This window comes from Rhineura floridana, chromosome 16 (assembly GCF_030035675.1).
Source record: "Rhineura floridana isolate rRhiFlo1 chromosome 16, rRhiFlo1.hap2, whole genome shotgun sequence".
NCBI classification, from domain to species: domain Eukaryota; kingdom Metazoa; phylum Chordata; class Lepidosauria; order Squamata; family Rhineuridae; genus Rhineura; species Rhineura floridana.
This window is the reverse complement of record NC_084495.1, coordinates 34,469,986-34,493,410: the sequence shown is the minus strand read 5'-3', so window position 1 is coordinate 34,493,410 and position 23,425 is coordinate 34,469,986. Positions and strand designations below refer to the sequence as shown.

The window sequence follows — 23,425 nt, the reverse complement described above, 5'->3', positions numbered from 1 at the left end:
TTGCTGCCAATGGGAAGCCCGCAAGCAGGACCCCAGTGCCATAGCATTCCCCACCCCACCTGCAATCCCCATCAACTGGTATTCAGAGGCACATTGTCTCTGGCAGTGGAGAGAGAGCATAGCTATGATGGCTAGTAGCCACAGATAGCCTTCTCCTCCCTGAATTTGTCTAAGCATAAGAACATGAGGATTCACAGGAGTGGGCTGCAGGAAGTTAAGAATCAGGAGCCAACTTCAAGCATCTGATGGCATGGATGAAAGCTGATGTCATAACTGCAGTCCTAGACCCATCTCCTCGGAAGTAAATCCCACTGAGCTCTGTGAGGCTTACTGTTGGAAGTGTGGCAAGAACAATTCCTGTTTGGGTTCTCTTTGCATACCTAAGGGGAGATAGAGAGAGGGTCCTCCTGCTGGCTAGACTGCCTGTCCTTACCTGCCTTCCTCTATTGTCTTCCTTCCATTGTAAACTGATATTCTAAGGGATCTGACCCCACTTCCATCCCACCTTCCTTCTTCTCCATCCAAATGAGGAAGAAGAGGCCTTTCACCTTTGTTCCTCACTTCTAGCATGGGATCGACGTTGTGCCTCCAGCTTAGTTCATTAGTTGGAACTAGTTATGCCTTTCCTATCAGCTATGTATTTCTATAAATAAAGTAGCTTTTCTTATTTTACAAAGTCTAAAGTCTCCATGATTTGAATGCAGGGTAAAAGCCTGACTCCTTTCAGGTGAACAATCACACACAGCACACGTAGCTCAACTTAAATTCTCTGCTAACACATAACACTTACTTCCAAGCTGAAGTGGGCATAGGATTGCAGCTGTCGTTTGTAAGATGCCTTCGTAAGGAGCCTTCGGAGAAGGGCTGTAGCTCAGTGACACAGCATCTGCTTTGCATGCATTGACATTGTGATCTCTCTGGAGTGCAAAGGTTTAAAATGATGGCATTTCGACTACAACTTATGGTGACCCTATGAATCAGTGACCTCCAATAGCATCTGTTACAAACCACCCCATTCAGATCTTCAGGTCTGCGGCTTCCTTTATGGAATCAATCCATCTCTTGTTTGGACTTCCTCTTTTTCTACTCCCTTCTGTTTTTCCCAGCATTATTGTCTTTTCTAGTGAATCATGTCTTCTCATAATGTGTCCAAAGTATGATAACCTCAGTTTCATCATTTTAGCTTCTAGTGACAGTTCTGGTTTAATTTGTTCTAACACTCAATTATTTGTCTTTTTCACGGACCATGGTATGTGTGAAGTTCTCCTCCAACACATTTCAAATGAGTTGATTTTTCTCTTATTCACTTTTTTCACTATCCAACTTTCACATCCATACATGGAGATTGGGAATACCATGGTCTGGATGATCCTGACTTTGGTGTTCAGTGATACATCTTTGCATTTGAGGACCTTTTCACATAACAAAAAAAAAGAAGATATTTGTTTTATGGACAGACCTCAGGAACTTCCCAGGGCTCTCTTTGCATGTTATGCTTCCAGGACAGGGAACCTCAGCCTGGGGGCCAGCTGCAGGCCTCCAGTCCTCTCCATCTGGCCCTCAGGACCCTCCAACCCACCCCTTCCTGAGCCACACACCCCTCCCAAGTCCTGCTTTGCACCCTCCTAGCGTGTTTTTACCTGGCTGGAAAGTGACCTTGAACTCTGGAGGATGCTTCTTGCTTACCCTGCATACAGGATAAACAGGAGCATGCACAGAAACTAGCTTGCTTTTGCAAACATTAGTTGCTTTGACCACTTTTGCCTCTGTCTTGTAGCCCCTGGAAAGGGAAGGGAATGTGGCCCTCAGGTTGGGAAAAAGAAAAGGTTCCCCACCCACGTTAAAGTCAGATGTTGCCCTCTTGCGTTGGCTAGAGAAGGTCGAGAGGGAATGACTATGAGAAGAATGTAAGAAAAGTCCTGCTGTAGCAGACTGAAGGCCCATGGAGTCCAGCGTCTCACTTCCCAGACCTAGCAGAGACTGAGAACGCAAGAACATAAGGGGAGCCCAGTTGCTGGTTCAGGCAATGGCCACAAGCAGGACCTTAGAGCAATACCACTCTCCTGCTCGTGCTTCCCAGCACCTGGCATTCAGAGGTACACTGCCACTGAATGTGGAGGCTCCATCTAACCATCAAGGCAAATGACAGTACCCCCCTCCCTGCCATGAATTTGGCAAAGCCATCTAGGCCAGCTGCCATCACCACGTTTTGTGGCAGAGAATATGCCCTGCATCCAAGTCTGCGATGCGTGGGTAGAAGTCTTTGCCTTTCAGTCCGCTTCACAGGGCGACCTCCAGCTCTAGGATTGTGCGACACGGTGTGAAGAAGACAAGACTCCCCTCCGTCCCTTTTCTCAACGCTGTGCATCCGATCCCTCTCGTTCCTCCCCGCGAAGGCCACTATTCCACAAGTGGCGGACCAAAAGCCGAGAGGTGGGCGAGGGAATGGACGGTGCGGCCCCAGCAGATCCTCCCTCCCGGCAGGGGTCAGCTCCTCCCACGCTCCTTTTGACCCTGCCAAGAGAAAAGGTATAAAATCCGCCGCGCCAAAGTCCCCTCCTCCAAACCGGCTCCGTCCCCCAGACCGGCCACAGCCCCCTGGAGAGGCGCAGTTTCTCCAGGGAGAGCCGCGCAAGGCGCCACGCTCTCTCCCAGGGTCGGCTCTTGGCCTCTACACCACGGGCTGCTGCCCAAACAGCCAACTGTGTGTGTGTGTGGGGGGGGTCGCTGTCGCGTCTTCCTTTTCCCCCAGCACAAGCACAGCCCCGCCGCTTGCTCTCGAAGGGGGAGGACTCTAGTACAGCGGCATGCGCCAGACGGGGGGCGCCTCCAGGTCTTTGCGCTCGTCTCCCTACGCGTAAAGGGGTAGGGCCCTGTGCGTGCATTCCCCAGAACGGGGCGCCGCAACTTTGCGCTGCGTATCTTCGATTTAGAAGATCGCGGGGAGGCAGGAGGGACAAGACTGGAAAGTTACCGGCCTCTTTTGCTAACCTTTTCCTGCTTCTTCGGCGCAGGGCAGGGCGCTCCATCGCATCCAGCCGGCGAGCACGTACCCCCTACCCCTGTCCTTAACTTGCGCCAAGTTGGGGCTTCTTAGTCGGTCAGTCTACGCTCCTGGGCACAGGCACACGGGTCAGCTTAAGAAAAACGTGTATTTAATGAAGGGCTTGATTTAGGAAGGCCCTCCAGGAAGGTCAGAGTGGAGCCTGCCGCCGCTCGCGCCCCTCTCCAGAAATCAGGCTGGGCGCGGGCTCGCTCTTGTTAAGGCGCGGGTCGCCGTGCCAGTTTCTTGAGCGCATCCGACCAGCGGCCCCTACGGAGCCCCCAGTTCCAGGAGAACCACCCTTAGGCGCGTCGCGTGTGTAAAGGCTCACGGAGTGCCAAATCCCCAGCCCCAAGACGCGCAGCTTGGAGCAGCCTTAAGGCGCTGTGCCGCCGCTGCCATGCGCCTGGCGCTGGGCGACCGGAGCCTCAACTTTTCCAGCCAGAGCGCGGCGGACAGCGCCGGCAATCTGACCTTTGACGGTCCTCAGCTGGCCTTTCCTGCGGGGAACCTGGGGCGGGCGGGGCACCTCGCGGTGGCCGTGTACCTGAGCGTCATCCTGCTCCTGGGCAGCATCAACAACGTCCTGGTGGTGCTGATCTTCGTCAAGTTCCAGGCCATCCGGACGCCCATCAACCTGATCCTCCTCAACATCAGCCTCAGCGACCTCCTGGTCTGCGTCTTCGGGACCCCATTCAGCTTCGCCTCCAGCCTGCGCGGCCGTTGGCTCCTGGGCCACGCCGGCTGCAAGTGGTACGGCTTTGCCAACTCCCTCTTCGGTAGGTTTTCATTCAAAGGGGCCAACGGCTCTAGGAGCCTGCTGTTCTTCCCGCTGCCAGCAGGCGACAAAGAGCAAGGTTCTGATTTTGGGGAGGGGGTTTGCCTGAAGGTATCAAGCGTATCCAAAGGTCCTACTTGATTGTAAAAATCGGAATGGCTGGAGTTCCAGCCGATGTGGAAACCACACCAGAGACAGCCAGAGACTTGAGCTGACATTAGGTTGTTCGCATCCCCACACCAGGCATTTAAAGTGCTCTCATACCACTTTAATACTCATGGTGAATCCTGGGAACTGTAGTTTGTTAAGAGTGCTAGTAATTGTAACTCTGTGAGGTCATCACCCTTAACAAACTACAGTTCCCAGAATTCTTAGGAGGAAAACGTGACTAATCTTAACTCTATGGTGTGGATGTAACAAGTTTTAAAATCCTGCAACTTGTATGAACAATGCAAATTATTTCTCATATTTTGCCCATTTCCCCCGTTTGTATAATTTATTCTTTGATTGCTGGTCATGCAGAAAGGCAAAAAGTTATGCAAGACACTTCAGCCCTCTCCAGACTGCTGGCAATTTAATTCCTTCCTCTTCCATATTCTCAAACCTGAGTGCAAAACCAGTCTTTGTACAAGGGGTTCTCAGGTTCCTAGCCTGTCTCTCACCCATGCAGTGACTAAACCTGCAAGGTTGTTGCATCATGTGCTCTCATTGCCTGTGCCCCGAGACCTTACCCTATCTGCCTTTCCAAACATACATTTGTCACATTTATGCTTTACATGTTTAGGGGCACATCTAAAGATGCAATGTGTGAATTGGCCTTAAGTAGTACCACCTTTAGGGTTAGAAAGTCTGGGGCCTGGTGAGTTGGGGATTTCAAGGGCCAGCTCAGGGCTAAAAAGAGTGCACCAACTGGGATCCTTGCCTTGGGCGCCTTGTTCAAATGGGCACCAAAATAATGATTAATGTTATAAACATGATGTACAAAAATAACATTTGTTATTTTAATAATGTGTTAGGTGAGATGATTGGAAATGGTGCTAAAATAAGAGTGTGATTTCAATCCTGCAGAAATTTCATCCTAAATCAAAAGCTTTAAGCACCAGGCGCTGTCAATTCTCCCAGTACCAGAGTCAGCAACAAGTGTAGATCTCCTGAAAATAGTCTATGAGTGTTCAGTAGGAGTCTTATCCAAACCTGGACATGTTCTTGTTGTTTATCATTTTAACTGTTGTTAATTGTTCACATCATAAAAGACTGGATAGGCTTAGGGGCGTGTTTCACGTTGTTTGCCCTGGGCACCGATACCTAGTTCCATCCGTCCCTACAATTAGGTAGAGGGAGGTGTCATGATCTGGGATGTTATGAAAGGGCAGCAAATTCTTAGTTGTTTCATTTATTGTATTTTTACTCGCAGGGCGAGGCATGTTTGTAATTTCTTGTCTTGAGTGCCAGAATAACCTGGCAAGCGTTGTATCTTAACATGTGGGTGTGGGTGCCATTAACTACCCCACCTCGGGTAGCAATTTAAATCCAACGCACGTTTAAAGCACATAACTTCCCCCAAAGAATCTGGGAACTGTGATTTCCCCCTCACAGAGCTACAAATTCCCAGCACCCTTAACAAACTACAATTCCCATTATTCTTTGGGGAAGTCATGTGCTTTAAATGTGCATTGGATGTGCTTTAAATGTATGGTGCGGATCTTGGTTTGCTTCCAGATGACCTGGTTATTGAGTGTTATCCCATACTTTTCAGTGTATTCCCCTGTCTCTTTCCTTATTGCAAAAAGTCCCATTTTTGGGGTGGGAATCAGGTTGTTGTTCAGGAGCACCAAATCAGCTTTCATTGTGCAACTTGAATTTGCTGACAGGTGTTTGAATCTCACCTGAAAATAGTGATAGTCTGAAAGTGCTCTTAGACCTGCTCTGAACTGAGTGATGGCCTCCCTGTTGACGCCTAAGCTGCTAGGGAGATCTCTGCAAACTTAGTGACTGCCTTTGAAATTCCAGCTTCTTTCAGAAATGGCTATACATGTTGGCTACAAATGTTATTGCCAGCAGGGATGGGAACTGAGTAGGATAAAACATCAAAGTGCAGTCTGATTCCTCCGGAATCTCCTGGGTGCCTGTACTTCTGTAAGTCATCTGTGGTTCGTGATATCCATACATGACTCAATTAACCTCTCCAGCTGGGATGTGTCACAGTTTGTGTGTTTCCCTCTTTGCAGGGCCTGGCTACTGCTTCAATATCTGGTGCACAAAGGAAATTTGAGATAGATTGCATGTAAAGATGCAGGCAGCAGTCAAGCCAAGATCTAGGTTGTATTGAGGATACTTCTTGCATTAAGAAAAACCAGGCATAAAAACCATGGTTCTTCCTGTGTCCCAGAATGTTGGGGTTTTTTTGGGGGGGGCAGGGTCAGTTTCTTGTAAGAAGATTACTACTGTGTTTTCATAATGCCAGTTTACAAATAAACGGGATAAGCACAGGTGAGCAGGGAGGCAGCCAGCTCTAGCCTCTAAATGTAAATCAGTTATTCCAAAATCAAAATGCAAGCAGACCTTGAAGCTCTCCTAGGCTACTTTTTGCTTCACAGACTGTAAAACCCAGGCTTTGAACTCCGTTCGTGGCTCCATTCCAACTGTCAAGCTGTTTTTTTCTTCAGTCCTTTCCCAGTGGGATGCTTTCAATATATAGCAGCCATCAGCCATCAGCAGCCATTAAAAAAGCATCTTTAGTTATGAAGAAACAGGTGTGTAGTCCTGTCAGGATGCTCCGGGATGCTGTCCTGTTCCTTTTTTTTTGCACATGGCCTGCTCCCGGCCCCCAGATCTGCCACAAGCACACCTACCACCATAGAGAAGGAGAAGGCAGGAGAGCAGGGCCCCCTGGGCTGAACGACAGAGCAGCAGCTGTGCGTCCCATCACTAGAATCCCCTTGCATGCTGATTGGGTCCCACCGTCTGTTGTTGTGAGGAGGTGACAGTCACAAGGGAGAAAGTCACAAGGAGTTGGGAGAGAGGGACAGTTTACAGAGAGGCGAGGAGGGTGGACAGCCAAGCCCAGGTATTTATTTTCTTTAATTCTTTAGGCAGAGGTTTCCAAACTGTGTTGTGCCTTGTTCTCCCCGTGGCGTGGGCATACATTTTTTTAATTAAAAAAAACCCTGTGCTGGGAGCTGGGGCTACCTGGGAAGGTGGGGAGGCATATCACTGCCAGCTCAGGCTGCCAGCCAGCAGCAAGCGTTTGGGGAGACTGGGGCTTGATTTAAGGGGGGGAAAGTTTTGGAGGGAAGGCTGGAGCAATAGGTGGGTCCCTGCATGCTCAGGATGCTGTTGTCTGCTAGCAAGGTGGAGCTGGTGGCAGCGCAGGTGGTGGTCTTTGCACCTTTTCTGAAGGTGGGGAGTAATCTGTGCCTGTGGAAGAGTGTGTGCGTGAGAGAAGGGGAGGTATGTATGCAGGTATGCTGACTGACTGAAGGCGGGGTTGCTCAAGAAGTGTGTGTGTGTGTGTGTGTGTGAGAGAGAGAGAGAGTGTGTGTGTGTGTGTGTGTGTGTGTGTGTGTGTGTGAGAGAGAGAGAGAGAGAGAGAGACTGTGAGGGGGCATGGCATCACTCATGAAGGGACCCTGCCCTTCTCAATTTCCTGCTACACTACTGTGCAAAGGCCTAGAAAATAGAAATAGCCGGTGACCTGTTCACTTTACTTCACCGATCAGCATCCCAGTTTCACTGCTGATGAGCAGCTTTGTCTGTTTCCCAAACTTTTCTCAGCATGTCTCTTCGGACCCCACAGGCTGACTTTCCACTAGGAACGCTTCGGCCTGTTAACTCTGGCCCTCTCTCTTGCAGGCATTGTCTCCCTCGTGTCTCTTTCCCTCCTTTCCTATGAATGGTACCTAACGGTTCTGTGAAGACAGGCCAAGGCAGTCGTCTCTAGTTACACCAAGTCCTGGCTTTGCATCACTGGCTCCTGGACCTACTCCTTGTTCTGGACCTTGCCACCTCTCTTCGACTGGAGCAGCTACGGCCCCGAAGGGCCTGGGACAACCTGCTCCGTCACATGGCACGCCAAGACCCCCAACAACATCTCTTACATCGTCTGCCTCTTTGTCTTTTGCCTTGTCTTGCCCCTGCTGCTGCTGATCTATTGCTACGGGAAAATCCTGCAGACAATCAGAAAGGTAAGGCAAAGCCCCCTCACTTCTCTGATATAGTGTGATGATTCCGTTTGATTCAGGGGTCCTCCAGACATCCTTTTTATTCTGCAGCCATGATGATCTGTGTTCTTGATGCTACTGGGGCAGTCGCACGCACATGGCCCTGCTTTCAATACTGTTTTCGCCTGCGAAGGATTTTGAGGCAGTCGCACTGCTTCATCTCCAGTCACTGGATATCCTGTAACTTCCTGCGGAAATCCTGTAACAAGTGGCTTACAAAAGATTTGCACATTAGCAATCCAATTCAGCTGTGGCATCAGGAACAGAAATGACTGATGCCCCTCTGATCCCAGGATTACTCAGGTGACATGTCCTGCTCTCGTCCTTGGTCTGCCCTGGAGTCACCCTTTGCCTCCCACCTATGAGGCAACCTCTCAGCTGAGGTCCTCGGAGCCAAGGGAGTGGGGTTGAGCAGCCGGAATGTACTCAGCCCATGATGGAGACATGTAGGAAACTGCATTATACCAAGTCAGGCTATTGGGCCATCTAGCTCAGTATTGTCTACACTGACTGGCAGCGGCTCTCCAGCATTTCAGACAGGGGTTTGTCCCAGCCCTACCTGGAGATGCCAGGGATTGAACCTGGGACCTTTTGTACATAAATCAGGCGCTCTGCCCCTGAGCTATGGCCTTGCTCTGCCTTCCCTTGCAGCAGTCTTGTAGACCTACAAAGCCAGCATGCCAAACTGAAGCTTCTGGATCAGTCTTTTCTGTCTGTTTGTTTTGAATGTGTAGGGAGAACAAATATTCAGTCCCTCAAGGTGTAGAAGAAGTTGCAGTCCAGCAATGGAGACTTTGCAGCGGTTGCTAATTGGGTGCTTAGTCACTTTCTCTTCTCTGGTCCCAATTTGCCACTTCAGTATAGATTCCTACCCCCCACTTACCCCCCTCCAAAAGATCTGCCATGCACGCATCATGACTCAGCCCACATTTCCTTAATGCCCCCATTTATTACAAGTCAGCAGAATGTCTCTCTGTTAAGAAACATAGGAAATTTGCTGAAAATGAGTGAAATCTTTGTATCCTTCACCCCAGTGCTGTGACCTCTACTGGCCCTCTGGACCATATATCTGCTGAACGCAATCCTTGATTTTCCACCCCAGCGAGCCTACAATGCTAAGTCTACAAACTGAGCAGAATGAGATGTAGAGATGAGAGGCAGTGAGATGGACTTTACTACTTCAGATTGCCAGCAGTAGTGGTGGGGAATAACGCTCCGCTATGTAAAAAACAAAACCAGAGACAAAACTGCCCACACGACAGGGAGCAACAGGACTAGAATTTTTCTGAGGTGCTAGGTTGTTCTTTTTAAAACCTGCAAAGACCTTCCCCCTTCAAAATGGGAGATAATTTGAAGAAGGAACCCCAAGAGGGTAGCCTGGAATGGTATCCTGCGCAATGCAAACTCAAGATTCCAGCGCTTGCTTCTGTTGCACAGGTAAACCAAGCCTGAGATGCTGCAGCGCAGGCAGTTCTTGCTTCCTAGACTGAAAGGCCTCCATCAGATTCCGCGATAAGATTGTACCAACACTAGGGATTCTCCCCGATTCGGATTTGGTGCTGAATATTCCATTAATCTGCTTATTCTCTACCACTGCAGATCAGATTTTTATGTAGCGATTTTCTGTGGCTATTTTCAAAAATGGCTTTTTTAAAAAAAATCGGATGTAAAATACCAGTATTCAGAATAATTTTATCAATATTTCCTTTCGCTTATTGATATCTCCTTGCAAAATATCGATATTAATGTCAACATTTTTTGTGACGGGACAAAATGGACCGGTAAACACAGTGGCTTATGGACAAAGAACAAACATGAATCCATATCAGCCCATTAGGTCCACGGAATGCTTTCCAAAGGCATCAGCCAATGGGTCCCATCCTTAATCAACACACTAGCCCAGTTTGAACTTCACAGTAAACTGTAGTTAATGGTTTACCATGAACACACTGATTCTCCTCCCCGCTAGAGCCCGGGGGAAAAACAAGCCACAGTCCATGGCTTAACATTATCTTTGAACTGGGGATGGCTTGTTTTGCTTAAACAAACCATGACTTGTAACCATTGTTTGTTCTTTGCTTACTGATCGTGGTTTGAGCAAAGCTACGGTTGTCAGTTTAGATATAATGCGAAGCCACAGATCACAGTTTCTTTTGTTCTCGTCCTAGTGGCGAGGAGCAAAGTGAGTGAAATCAGCATGTTCACTGTAAAACGTTAACTATGGTTTATCATGATGTGGGAATGAAGCCTCTGACTCCATGTTAAATAAAGGCATTGTTGCAGGTGTATGATTTATTTTATTTTAAAATTTTATGGCCTAGTTTTTCACCATCTGGGTCCCAAAGTGGCTTACAAAATTAACAACATACACTCTACAAAATTTAAGGCATAAATTAAACATTGGATGTTGAAACATCAGAGCAGCATTCATGGTGCAAAGGTATGCTGGAATACAACAGTTTTAACCAGGTGTCTGAAACTTAGAAGGAAGGGGTCTGTGTCTCCAGTTTGCATTGTGTCTAGGAGCGATTGCGTCAACTCTTCCATCATTGCCTTTGAGAGCCATTTCTGACAAAATGTGCTTTGGAGTTAGACAGTTGGAACAGGAAGGCAAAAGGTTTAGGGGAGCCGTCAGCAGTGCAATAGAAAAACCAAAAAGCCCAACGGAGGATTATGTACCTTGCACATAATGTTTTCCCTCCTTAATTATAGAATCCCTTTCTACTTGAGTCCTCCCTGAGAAGAACATTTGCCTCTGGTATAAGTTTATGAATGGCTGAATCACCCTGGCATTTTTAAGCTCCCGAGGATTGAGAGGCAGCTGTGAATTCTAACAGCTGGCAGTTATGTAAGAACTAGAACTAGAAGTTGTGTCTTGTGACTTTTCAAAAATCACAGGGAGCAAGAGACAATTGCTGTTGTCAGCTGTTCATGGAGGTTTTCTTAGCAGGGTGCCCAGAAAAGATTCTTTGTGAATAGAGGCAGATTAACAGCAGGAGTAACTCAGAACAAGAGGGAACTGAATAGATCGGCAAGGGAGAAACACAGGGATTTTAAAAAAAGTTTTAACAAGGAGAAAGAGCAGAGATGAGTGCAACATAGAGGCTCACACAACAGGTCCTCTCTCAACTCCCTTCTCATTGCACTCAACCCCCTGCTCACCTGACTCAAACCTCTGCCATTCTTTAAAACCACCATTTGCCTCAGTGTCTCTCAATCCCTGCTCCACTCAAATCTCTGCCGTTGGTTAAAACTGCTCCTTTTTTCCCCTTTAGTGCCTCTCGCTATAAAACGTCTCCCTCTTCCATCCCTCTGCTGCCTCATGTGTGAGAGATAAAGGATGTGGAGCCCTCAAATAGCCCATAGTACCATCACACAATGTATTTCACTCCTGGTACTATGTGTTGTCTTCACATGAAGTTCTAGATTCAATGTCGTAATTTATAACAGATTTTTAATTTAGTGTAGAGAGCCAGTGTGGTGTAGTGGTTAGAGTGTTGGACTACAACCTGGGAGGCCAGGGTTCGAATCCCCACACAGCCATGAAGCTCACAGGGTGACCTTGGGCCAGTCACTGCCTCTCAGCCTCAGAGGAAGGCAATCACCTCTGAATACCATTTACCATGAAAACCCTATTCATAGGGTTGCCATAAGTCGGGATCGACTTGAAGGCAGTCCATTTCCATTTTCCATTTCAATTTAGTAATTTAGAACAGTTAGGATTAGGTTCTGCATAAGGGTTCTGGTTAGGGTTAGATTCAGAGTTAGGGTTATGTTTTGGAATAGGGTTAGGTTCTGGGTTATGGTTAGGGTCCAGGTTCCAATTAGGGTTCTGGTTAGGGTTTTGGATTCATTGTGGGTTAGGGATAGGTTCAGGGTTAGGGTTCTGGTGCCAGTCTGGGTTCCGGTCAGCGTAAGGTTGCAGCTTAAGGATAGGGTTAGGTTCTGGGTTCGGGTAGGGTCCAGGTTCTGGTTAGGGTTCCAGTTAGGGTTTGGTTCTTGTTTAGGGTTAGGATCTGAGTTAGGGGTATGTTCTGGGCTACTTAGGGTTAGGGTTTAAAGGTATATTAAAAAGCAATTCCAACAGAAGCAGACTGGGATTTATTAATTTTATATCCTGCCCTTCCTCCCAGAAGGAGCCCAGAAGGGAAGACTTGCAAAACCTCCCTCAAGCTGATCCCTTCAGCCTTGTGTAATCATCTCCCACTTCTCATTTGCACCCCAATGTCCTTTGCACCCAAAGGCATCTCCTCCACACCACACATATTCATCTCTCCCTTTCTCTCTCTCCCCAAGAGCATCTCCTCCCCAACATACCATTCTCTTCCTTTCTTTCTCCACTCAAGAGCCTAATCCTAAATGAGATCCTACCCCTAGCACAGCCCCTACTATGTGTGTGTGTGATACGCCCTCTATCCTATTTTAGCAGGTCTGTAGGTTTCACCTGACATCTGTTCAGAAAAGAGAACATCACATTCTGGTCATGGTGGTGTCTATGGTCACCTGCTACCTCCTCTGCTGGATGCCATATGGAATCATCTCGCTGATCGCAACATTTGGCAAGCCTGGAGCAATCACCCCGTCAGTGAGCATTGTCCCGTCCATTTTAGCCAAAGCTAGCACCATTGTGAACCCCATTCTTTACGTCCTCTTGAACAAGCAGGTAAGCATTGCCAGGTTCACAGCTGGCCCCCCGCTCCCTCACCTGTTGGATTTTGTGTCAGCTAAGTAGAGGCAAGGATCTTTTTGTTTTTAATCTATGTTTTGATAATTTTCATATGTCTCAAAATGGCAGACAAAATAATCAAAATACAGGTAAAAGGATTCCTGTAGCTGGTTAGAAATATGTACAATGGCATTGGTGGCCAGGAGGTGGCAGCAAACCACAAGAATATGGCCAACTACACTGTCTTCAGCATTGGATCAAGCAGCGGCCTCACCATTAACACCAATATGCGAGGCTAGGAGGGTCCTGGTTCTGACTTAGGGACCATATCCACAATACATTTAAACTGCTCTTATACCACTTTAAACAGTCATGGCTTTCCCCTAAAGAATCACGAGAACTGTAGTTTGTTAAGGGTGCTAAGTGGTTAGGAGACCTCCTATTCCCTTCACAGAGCTACAGTTGCCAGAGTTTGCGGGGAAGAGGGATTGATTGTTAAACCACACTGGGACTTGTAGCCCTATGAGTTAAATAGGGGTCTCCTAACAACTCTCAACATCCTTAACAAGCTGCAGTTCTCAGGATTCTTTGGGGGAAGCTATGACTGCTTAAAGTGGTATAATGGTGCTTTGTAAACCTCTTAGGGTTTTTTTTTCTACAATCAAATGGTATATAAACATTAAAATAAAATCAATGTATAGTGCAGATGGGACTTTAGTCAAGGGTTTTCTTAGCAGAGCTAGGGGCCTAAAACTTTGCTATCGGGAGTCTGAAGCAAAGAGATAAAGACTAGTCAAGCCATCAGATGTGTAATTAGGACCTTCACACTGATTGTGGACTTGAGTGCATGGACTACTCACCCATGCATGTTCATCACTTGATGACTCAAAGATTGTGGGTGAGTGGCATGTGTGAATGAGCTATCCTCCGTCTGACATCACAGGTTGGTTGTTCATGGCATCCTAGGAGTTTGCATAAAACTAGTTACCGTGTTCTTCTAGCCCATATAATCTACTATAGTCTTTGCAAACAGGGTGCCTTCTGGGTTGGGGAAGGCTGGGCTGGCCTGCTCTGACCGGCGGTGGCTGTGTAGGGTTTCAGGCAGAGAAAGGGCTTCTCCATCACCTGTCACCTGGTTCTTTTAATTGGAAATGCTAGGGACTGAAAAAGAGGGAGGTTTTCCATCCAAACCTTGCCCTCTACTGCTCATCTGGAGTCCCTCTTGTCCCCCAAATCATGGTCCTTTTAATCAGAGGCAACTCATGGCTTCAGCTGCCTTCCATCAAACTTTCAAGTGACGAGAAGTCATGTCATCTGTACATGCATGCAGTGAAGACTGGTGGCTCCAATGTCAGTGGGGGAAGGAATCCACTCAGGGGTTTAGTCTGAACTTTCAAGGAGTTGTCCAAGGTGCTGCACCGCTAGAAGGAAATGCAGCCCTTAGGTGGAAAAAGTTCTACACCCCTGTTTTAAATGTAGATTTCCGTGCAAGACCTAATCAAGGCCGAGGCACTGGGGCTCATAAATTCTCTGAGGGACTGAGCTAGGGATGGAAGGATTTGTTGATTTTGGTTCTCTCAGTTTCTCACTTTTCCAAACAAATTCACTTCTCTATATTTCTGCAGCAATTTGCTGTTTTTTTTTTTATCTTCATGGAAATTGTTCAGCATTGTATGAATTTCTTCTAATAAACACATGTTTATGTTTATTTTTCTGTGACTAAGGCACATATTTTTGCAAACAATTTCTCTTAATATAATGCATTTTGAATGTTATTTTCACTAAGATATTCATTTTACATGCATTTTCTCATAACACGTGCATTTTTGCATGCATTCCTTGGTTGGAGAACTGCATTGCAAAATTCAGGCAACTGCAAATTTTGAAGGATGGCTGTGTTTCGGTTCTCAGAAAGTAAAATGCAAATTTAGTGTATTCAGCTTTAAATGTAAACTGAATCTAATTTCTCTCCCATCCCTAGACAGAGCCCAGGGAGCCCTGTGGCACTTGAATAAATAGAGCTGTCACCCACTTCATCAAGTTGTCCATCATTATTGAGAAGCAGAGAGGTGAAGTGCATTCAGCCCACATCAGCTGCTGTTGCATGGATCATGAAAGACTGAGTGGGTGAACGTTGTGCAGCTTGGGCCAATCAAGAGAGAGGCAAACTGGACTGAGGGAAGAGGGGTCAGGGAGACGCTAGCGGTTCCCCTAGCAACCGTGCAGACCTCCTCCTGGAGGTCTTCCTCATACTTCCAGCATGCTTTCTTCCTCATGAATTCCCAGAATTCTCTGGGAAGAGGAGCTGAGTGTTAAACACTCTGACAATTGTAGCTCTGTGAAGAGAATAGGAGTCTCCTAACAACTCAGCACAAACGACACTTCCCAGGATTCTTTGGGGGAAGCCACGCCTGTTTACAGTGGAATAATAGTGGAATAAATGCATGGTGTGAATGTGGCCTTAGTTACTGAACTAAGACATATTCATAAATGAATCATCGTTTTATAGTAAATAAGAACTACTGACTCCTGTGGAGAAGCGGCCACTGATACATGATGTAAGGAAGGAGCAAAGCATCTGTTTGCATATTTCAACAACCTTGTTTGGTTTCCTCTCCACCCTCCTGCAGTTTTACAAGTGTTTCATCGCCCTCATGAAATGTGAGCCTCCAGCTAAGCACCTGGAAACTACTTTGAACTCCAAAGGGAGCCGGGATTTCAACCTCACAACTGAGGGAGCAGCCAAAATCTGTTGGTCCTGCACGCAAAGCGACCAAAGGCGGAGCCACGGGGATGCTGAAAGCTCTGCACGGAAGCCGAAAACACTTGTTGTTCACTACGGGTTCTAGTGCGAAGGGGCTTGTTTTGCCATCTCTGGCCTGACGCCTCTTCAGCAACTCGCACTTCGACTCTCCAATTACTCCGCAGATGCATGCGCTTGCACAAAATTGTTGGGAGCAGTCGTTATCGAAGTGCAAACGCCAGAGTGACAAGGTGGGACCTCTGCTCTTTTCCTCTGCTCTGGAAAGGAAATCAGAAGATGCTGTCAGCTTTTTAGGGTGGCACAGAAGAGCAAAGTGACTCAGAGCTGCCACTCCCTGCCAGCCACTTTTTGTCCTGTGCCGCTCTACGCTACTACAACTTTATGCCAGTTTGACTGCTATGGCTTCCCCCCCCCCCAAGATGCTTAGGGATGTGTCGGTCAGTGAAGAGAGAGACAGACCCATTTCCCTGACATAGAACTATGATTTCCAGGCTGCCCTGGGGAGAAGGAATGACCATGAGCATAAGAAGGTGCATTACAGAGAGTCGGAGCATCGTGCCATGTCGCCCTTGCCAACCTGCTGGCCTCCCTCTGTTTTGGACAACAACTCCCATCAGCCTCAAGGAGCATGGTCAAGGATGATGGGAGTTGTAGTTCAAAGCAGCTGGAAGCCACCAAGTTGGGGAAAACTGATGTCGCCTAGGTTTGTCAACCCTAACTGGCATGAGCTCTCCAGGATTGTAGGCAGAGAGGTGCCTTCTTCATCATCTGTTACCTGACCCTTCTCTCTCTCTATGTCTCAATCTAGGTTTGGCACTTCCATGCTTCCTGGTAGGATATGAGCACTGACCTCAGTCCAAGGCTGGTGCAGAGCTCAGGCTGACTCCTGCGCAAGGCCGTGAGCACAGCTTGGACGTTGCATCAGCAACAGGGAGCCTTAGACTGAGCTCCACCTATCTCTGTCTTCACAGGCAAGGCTCTTCTTCAGTTAAAGGGGCCCAGCCACCCCCACCCTCTTTTTACTCTGATGGAGGATAACAATACAACATCCTCAAGCTGGAGGGCACACTGCCACCATGGGCTTATCTTGCAGACTTATCTCTGGGGCTGGCCCTGCCTGCCATTCCCTTTCTGACAGAGTCCTCTGTCTCATCCCCCCCCCCAAAGAAGGGGGATCTGATTCGCAGCTTGTGACACTGCCTGAGTCACCACACCTGCCAGTTGGGTTTGAAAATAAATATCGAGAAATCTTTATCCAACCAACCAGCAAGCTGCTAAAATGATCAATGCAGAAGCTGCCATCAGGAACATAAAACCACCCCGAAGCTGGAGGAGATCCTGTATACCATCTTGGGCTCCTGGGAGGAAAGGTGGAATATAAATGTAGTAAGATGTTATATTGAATGACAGACCATAGCATAGGTGGCAGGCGCACCACTACAGCTGGGGCACCACCACAGAGAACACCCATAGTAACCACCTGCCTTATGTGGCCCCCAGAAGGTTGTATAGAAGGTAATGTGGCCCTTGGGCTGAAAAACTAAGATAAAAAGATGGACCTTGCATAAGATAGCTTTCTGTGTTGTAGCTTGAGCACTGTGACCGTTTCAGAGCACCCTTAAGTACAAGCGCTCACTTTTTTTGTTTTTTGGTCTTTGTAGATTGATCTGCCTGTGACAAACCAACCTCTGCTCCATCCCCTTCTGAATCCAACTGTTGTCCAGTGCTAAATCTGTTGTTTCAGGAAATTATGCCCCCAGGATGCACCAATGGGTATATTTTCAACAGTGGTGGGGTTTTTTTTGGGGGGGGGAGGTGTGCCTTGATTTAGGAATCCTGCTCAACCATCCCCCAAAACCACTTAGTCTTGGAATGCCCAAGATGCATGTGCAAATTAAGCCAAAGAAATGTCTGTTTCTTTGTTACGTTTAAAATAAAATTTAAAAAATCTTGCTGCTTGAGTCGTTGCTGACACTGAACGTTCAAACAAAGAGTACAGCCTTGTGGTGGAAATGAGAGATGTTCCCAGTTAGAGATGGGAGAGAAGTTGGATTCAGTTTGCATTGCACTTTCTGAAACAATATACAGAAACACAGCCATCCTTCGAAATCCACATTTCTTTGAATTGTGCGATGCAATTCTCCAGCCAAGTAATGTGTAGAAAAATGCACATAACAGCATAAAGTATTCATAAAAGTGCATATTTTACTGAAAATAATATATAAAATGCATTATATTGGGCAAAATTACATTTAAAAATGTGTATATCAACAGGAATTTACACTAAAATGCTGATGAATTTACATGAATTCTGCATGCAAAGCAGATGCTCTGCCACTGAGCTCTGGCCCTTCCCAGGAACACAGGACGCTGCCTTGTACAGAGTCAGGCCACTGGTCCATCTAGCTCAGTATTGTCTACACTGACTGGCAGCAGCTCTCCAGGGCTTCAGGCAGGAGTCTCTCCCTGCCCTGCCTGGAGATGCCTGAGATTGAACCTGGGACTTTCTGCCTGCAAAGCAGATGCAATACCACTGAGCTATGGTCTTTCCCTTTGAGATGCCATACTGGAGCCCTCCTCCTTGTTGCTTTGAATTTTTCCTCTTCCCACTCAAGCTTTCAGTCTGCATCCCCTACAGGCGTGTTTCCTAACATTTTTCTGATTTGTGTGCTGTGAGGTTATACAACGAGCCTTCGTCCTGCCTTCCTCCCAGTTTGCTTGTATGGTGTTAATATGAATAATTTGTTCACCCCACACTTTTCAATGAATTTCCCCCTCACTTTCCAGACTGCAAAAAGTTTGTGACCCTCTCCAGACTTGTGTTTTATTACGGGTGCATTCTGTAACACATTCTTGACAGAATAGCAGTGGGTTGGTGGTGGATTTATTCTGCTTTACTAATTGTTCTGCCATGCTTCCCTAGACATTATTGCTATCTTGTAACAACAAAAGTAGACGCCCTCCCCTGAACATTTATGGTATGGAAAGTTACAGGATTTCAGCAGGGAGTTGCAGGATGTGCACTGACTGGAAACGAAGAAGTATGACCCCTCTGAAATTTTTGCAGGTACAAACAGTAATGACAGCAGAATCACGTATGACAGCCCCGACAGCATCTTGAGCACAAATCATAACGAATTCACAATAAAACGGATGGCTGGAGCAGTTTCTCTTTTCAAGTAGATTTGTTGTGCTAAAGGGACAGAGCGCTTTTATCCACCTGAATTGCACAAACCTAAATTTCCAAGGATGGCTTGAATCCCTCAGGCAAACACTGACAGTTTGGAGGCGCCCTTAGTTAGACAGCTGGTGCAGAGACATAGAAGAATGACTCAGTCCAGAGGAAGCCAATCAGAAGTAGGCAAAATCAGAACAATTCATCATACAGAGATGCAGCAGGCTGTGTGTGCACAAGAGCATTTACTTAAGCAACTGATTTCTTACAACATGCTAATATTTTGCTAGTGTGCCCTAATCCTGCCTAGCACAGCCTTTGGGAGTTGCATTTCTCCTGCAAGGAGGCCCAGTCACATTGCTGCTTGAATGCACTGCAACTGCTGCTTGAATGCACTGCACATCAGTGTTCTGAGCATGACTGGAAAGAGCCAAGCTCAGAGCAATGGCATACATGGTTTCTACCTCCAAAAAGGCCAAAAAGGAGGAACCTGGGAACTATAGACCAGACAGTCTGATATCAGTCGCTCAGAAAATTCTGAGCAGATGATAAAGCAATCAGTCTGTAAGCGCCTTGAAAACAATGCAGTGATTACTAGAAGCCAACGTGGATTTGTCAAGAACAAATCTTGTCAAACTAATTTTATCTCATTTTTTTTATTGGATAACCTTCCTGATAGACAGTGGACATAATATATCTGTGGACATAATATATCTTGACTTCAGCGAAGCTTTTGACAAAATGCCCCATGATATTCTGATTAGCAAGCTAGCTAAATGTGGGCTGGATGGAACAACTGTCAGGTGGATCCACAGTTGGCTACAGAATTATATTTCAAGAGTGCTTATCAGTGGATCCTTCTCAAACTAGGGGGAGGTAACGAGTGGGGTATCACAGGGCTTGGGCCTGGGTCCAGTGCTCTTCAACATTTTAATTAATCATTTCGATGAGGAGGTGCAGGGAATGTTTATCAAATTTGAAGATGATACGAAATTGGGAGGGATAGGTAATACCCTGGGAGACAGAAACAAAATTCAAAGTGATCTTGACTGACTGGGCTGAAAATAACAGAATGAGATTTAACTGGGATAAGTGCAAAGTGCACCTAGGAAAAAAACCCCAAATGCACAGTTATAAGATGGGGGATACTTGGCTCAGCAATACTACATGCAAGAAGGATCTTGGAATTGTTGTTGATAACAAGCTGAATATGAAGCAGCAGTGCGATGTGGCTGCAAAGAAGGCAAATGCTATTTTAGCCTGTATTAATAAAAGTATAGTTTCCAAATTGTGTGAAGTTCTAGTTTCCCTGCACTGCTTAGGCCTCACCTTGAGTACTGCATCCAGTTCTGAACACCGCACTTTAAAAAGGGTGCAGACAAAATGGAACATAGGAGGGCAACAAGGATGATCAGGGGACTGGAAACAAAGTCCTATGAGGAGAGACTGAAAGAACTGGGCATGTTTAGCCTTGAGAAGAGAAAACTGAGAGGAGATAGGATAGCATTCTTCAAGTACTTGAAAGGTTGTCGAGGCAGAGGAAGACCAGGATGTCTTCTTGATCATCCCAGAGTGCAGGAATAATGGGCTCAAGATACAGGAAGCCAGATTTTGGCTGAACATCAGGAAAAACTTCCTAACTGTTAGAGTGGTGTGACAATGGCGCCAATGACCTAGGAAGGTGGTGAGCTTTCCAACACTTGAGGCATTCAAGAGGCAGCTGAACAGTCACCTCTCAGGTATGCTTTAATATGGCTTCCTGCATTGAGCATGGGGTTGGACTCGGATGTTCTGATAGGCCCTTCCAACTCAACTATTCTATGAGTCTATGAATTCTGTTTTGAGGGTGGATACTTGCACTGTGTCTCTATAGTGGGAGTAATTAAATGAGCCAGTCAGTGTAGAGAGAGAGCAGAATGGTCCAATCCAGAGAAAACTGACTGAAAAGAGGCAAAGTCAAAACAAAGCATCATGCAGAGATGCGACAGGCATTCTCTGTGGATGGGTGCTTTGTGTACACAGCAATTGGCTTTTTTGCAGCATGCGGCTAGTCATTTGCCAGTGTGTCTCATCCCTGGCAATGGAGTCTGGGAATCCCAATGGCATGTGGATCTCCTGGTTCAATGCGCTGCCATGACTTTTGGCTTTGTTTCTTCTCCGTGGGTGTGAAAAGCATCGGTGGGACTAGCAGCTCTGGCTTGGAGTAGCCAAGCCAAACTAAGTGAAGAAAACTTGCCTACCTGACAACCACATCCTTTCCTCAGCCTGCACTCCTCAGCAAGCAACAGAAAGGCTTGTGAGCATTTGTCATAAACACCGGGAAGCTGATAACTATTTCCGTAGAATGCAAAAGCCGTGTGCCGGCATGGCAAGAGTATCTCTTGAGCAATCTACACATCAGCAGAAAAAGTCCCATAACTAGGTCAGTGAGCATCCAGATTGCCAGTTTCCTATTTGCGTCCGCCGGAAAGATTTCTGAGTTGTCCTGCTCTCGGCAATTAAAGTGAATGAGAGAGCCCCTGCCCGAGTGCAGCTCGTTCTGCGTGGAACGCTGGATCAGAGTGGTGGGGTCTAAAATGGGATGGGGGAACTCTGGCTTGGGGGTAAATGTGGCCCCTGGGGCTCCTTTATCTGGTCCTCAGGACTTTCCCTAGGCCACGTCCCACACCAGCCCTGTTTTGATAGTGCCCCCTGCTTGTCTTGCTGGAGGAGAGAGAGGGGTGTGTGAGAGTGTGTAGAAACTAGTCTACTGTACAAAGTTGTAATTCAATCTGTTGCTCCACCCACTTTTGCCTCTGGCCCCACCCACAGTTGGCAAGTGGCCCTTGAAAAGTTACCCAGAAGGGAATGTGGCCCTTGAGCTGAAAACAACTCCCCACCCCTGGAATAAAAGCTCCCTGAGATTATGCACTTCCTAAAGCATAACATATATATATGAGGATCTGCACATTTGTGGCATGCAGAATCCATCTAAGAATCTACACTTGTTTAAAAAAGTGTCAGGGGACAGAAGAAACTCGTGAATGTGACTATGTGGCACTCCAGAGGTTGTTGGACTCCAGCTCTTATCAGCCCCTGCCAGGATGGTCAGGGATGATGGGAGTTGTAGTCCAGCACACCTGGAAAGCCAGAGGCTCCCCATCCCCAGCATATGGGGAGGAAATCAATTTGAGCATTTTTTGAAAGCTTTTACCAACAGTCAACATTTTAAAAAATGCTCACCCAAAAGATGAGAAACATATAATGCCTCGGTACCTAAAATCTGTGGGTTTTGAACATGATAAGGGTTAGTACAATAGAAGCAACTGATGCTATCACATATCCTGGTACTAAAAACAAATTCTGGGGTTGAGCCTTCATGAGACTGAACTTGACTGTGATCCTGATTCAGAAGTTATCACTTTGGAAACTATGGCTCTCTCTCTCTCGCACACACACTCTCTCTGACTCTTTTTCCCAGCCTCTTTCTTTCTCTGTTGCTGAAATTCCAGATTTTGTTGGCTGATAAGAATTTGCTCTTCTTTCCAGCATGAGTCAAGAGCTAAGCTGCTCTTGTTTTACTCAGGCATCTTCAATAATTTGTTAAGTGTTACCAGAAAGTCTTCATGAGCAAACAAGAACAGGTCTAGTTAGTCAGCGTCATGTAGTATCATGGGTTTAGGAACCATAAGGTGTTAAACCTCAGCTCCTTTGAGGAAAAAAATTAGCTGCGGTTATGGTTACCCACCTTTTCGACTCTTTCAACCTTGACTCAGCAGAGAAGAGCACTAACCTGGCATAGTGATGGGTACACTTTTTTTGTTAGGGTCATCAGTTCATAGAAGGCTTGTAAATAGCCCCTGGCCTGCTGGTTTCCCTTGGAAAATAAAAACGGCCTCCATCTAAAATATTGTGTTATCCATGCACCACTGACATTCAGATTAGACTATTGCAATGCATATACATATATGCATGTATGCATGTAATAAATTTATATCCCACCCTTCCTCCCAGAAGGAGCCCAGGGTGGCAAACAAAACACTAAAAGAACTCTGAAACATCTTAAAAACAAAAGACTTTAAAACATTAAAACAAAACATCTCTAAAACATATTAAAACACATTTAAACACAAATTAAAACAAAACATCTTAAAAACTTATTAAAACAAAACATCTTTATAAAAACATCTTTAAAAGCAATTCCACCACAGACGCAGACTGGGATAAGGTCTCTACTTAAAAGGCTCATTGACAGAGGAAGGTCTTCAGTAGGTGCCAAAAATAACAGAGATGGCGCCTGTCTAATATTTAAGGGGAGGGGATTCCAAAGGGTCGGTGTACATGAAGCTGCCCTTCAGACTTTATGTCAAGGATGGGGAACCTCAGGCCGGGGGGCCAAATGTGGCTCTATGAACCTCTCCATCTGGCCCTCAGCACTCTCCCCAGACCACATCCCCTCCCCAATTATACCCCTGACTGCCCCTGGTTCAAACTCTCCCTGAGTGTTTTTGCGTGGCAGGAATGCGTCCTTGAACTCTGATGATGCCTCTGGTGTGTCTAGATGGAGGACAGAGAGGGGGGTGCTCTGCCAACACTGTCAGGGACAGGATGCCCCTGAATGGGGCTCTGTTGTTTAGCGAAAAGATGAGTAACAGATGACAGGAATGATTGAAATGTATAACATTGTGCATGGTCTGGAGAAAATGGAAAGAGAAAAAGGGTCTCTCTCTCTCTCTCTCTCTCTCTCTCTCGTCACACTAAAACTTGTGGACATCCCACGAAGCTGAATGTTGGATGATT

At 46.6% G+C, this 23,425-nt stretch overlaps 1 protein-coding gene across 1 annotated transcript; it reads left to right on the top strand.

Annotated features, from left to right (window-relative positions):
- The first annotated feature begins 2,445 nt into the window (after positions 1 to 2,445).
- LOC133371522 (visual pigment-like receptor peropsin) lies at positions 2,446 to 15,556 on the top strand. The gene is given in 7 exon segments (XM_061599061.1): positions 2,446 to 2,452; positions 3,015 to 3,082; positions 3,177 to 3,234; positions 3,565 to 3,822; positions 7,674 to 8,005; positions 12,471 to 12,704; positions 15,338 to 15,556. Coding segments are annotated over 7 exon segments (1,176 nt in total).
- The last annotated feature ends 7,869 nt before the right edge of the window (positions 15,557 to 23,425 follow it).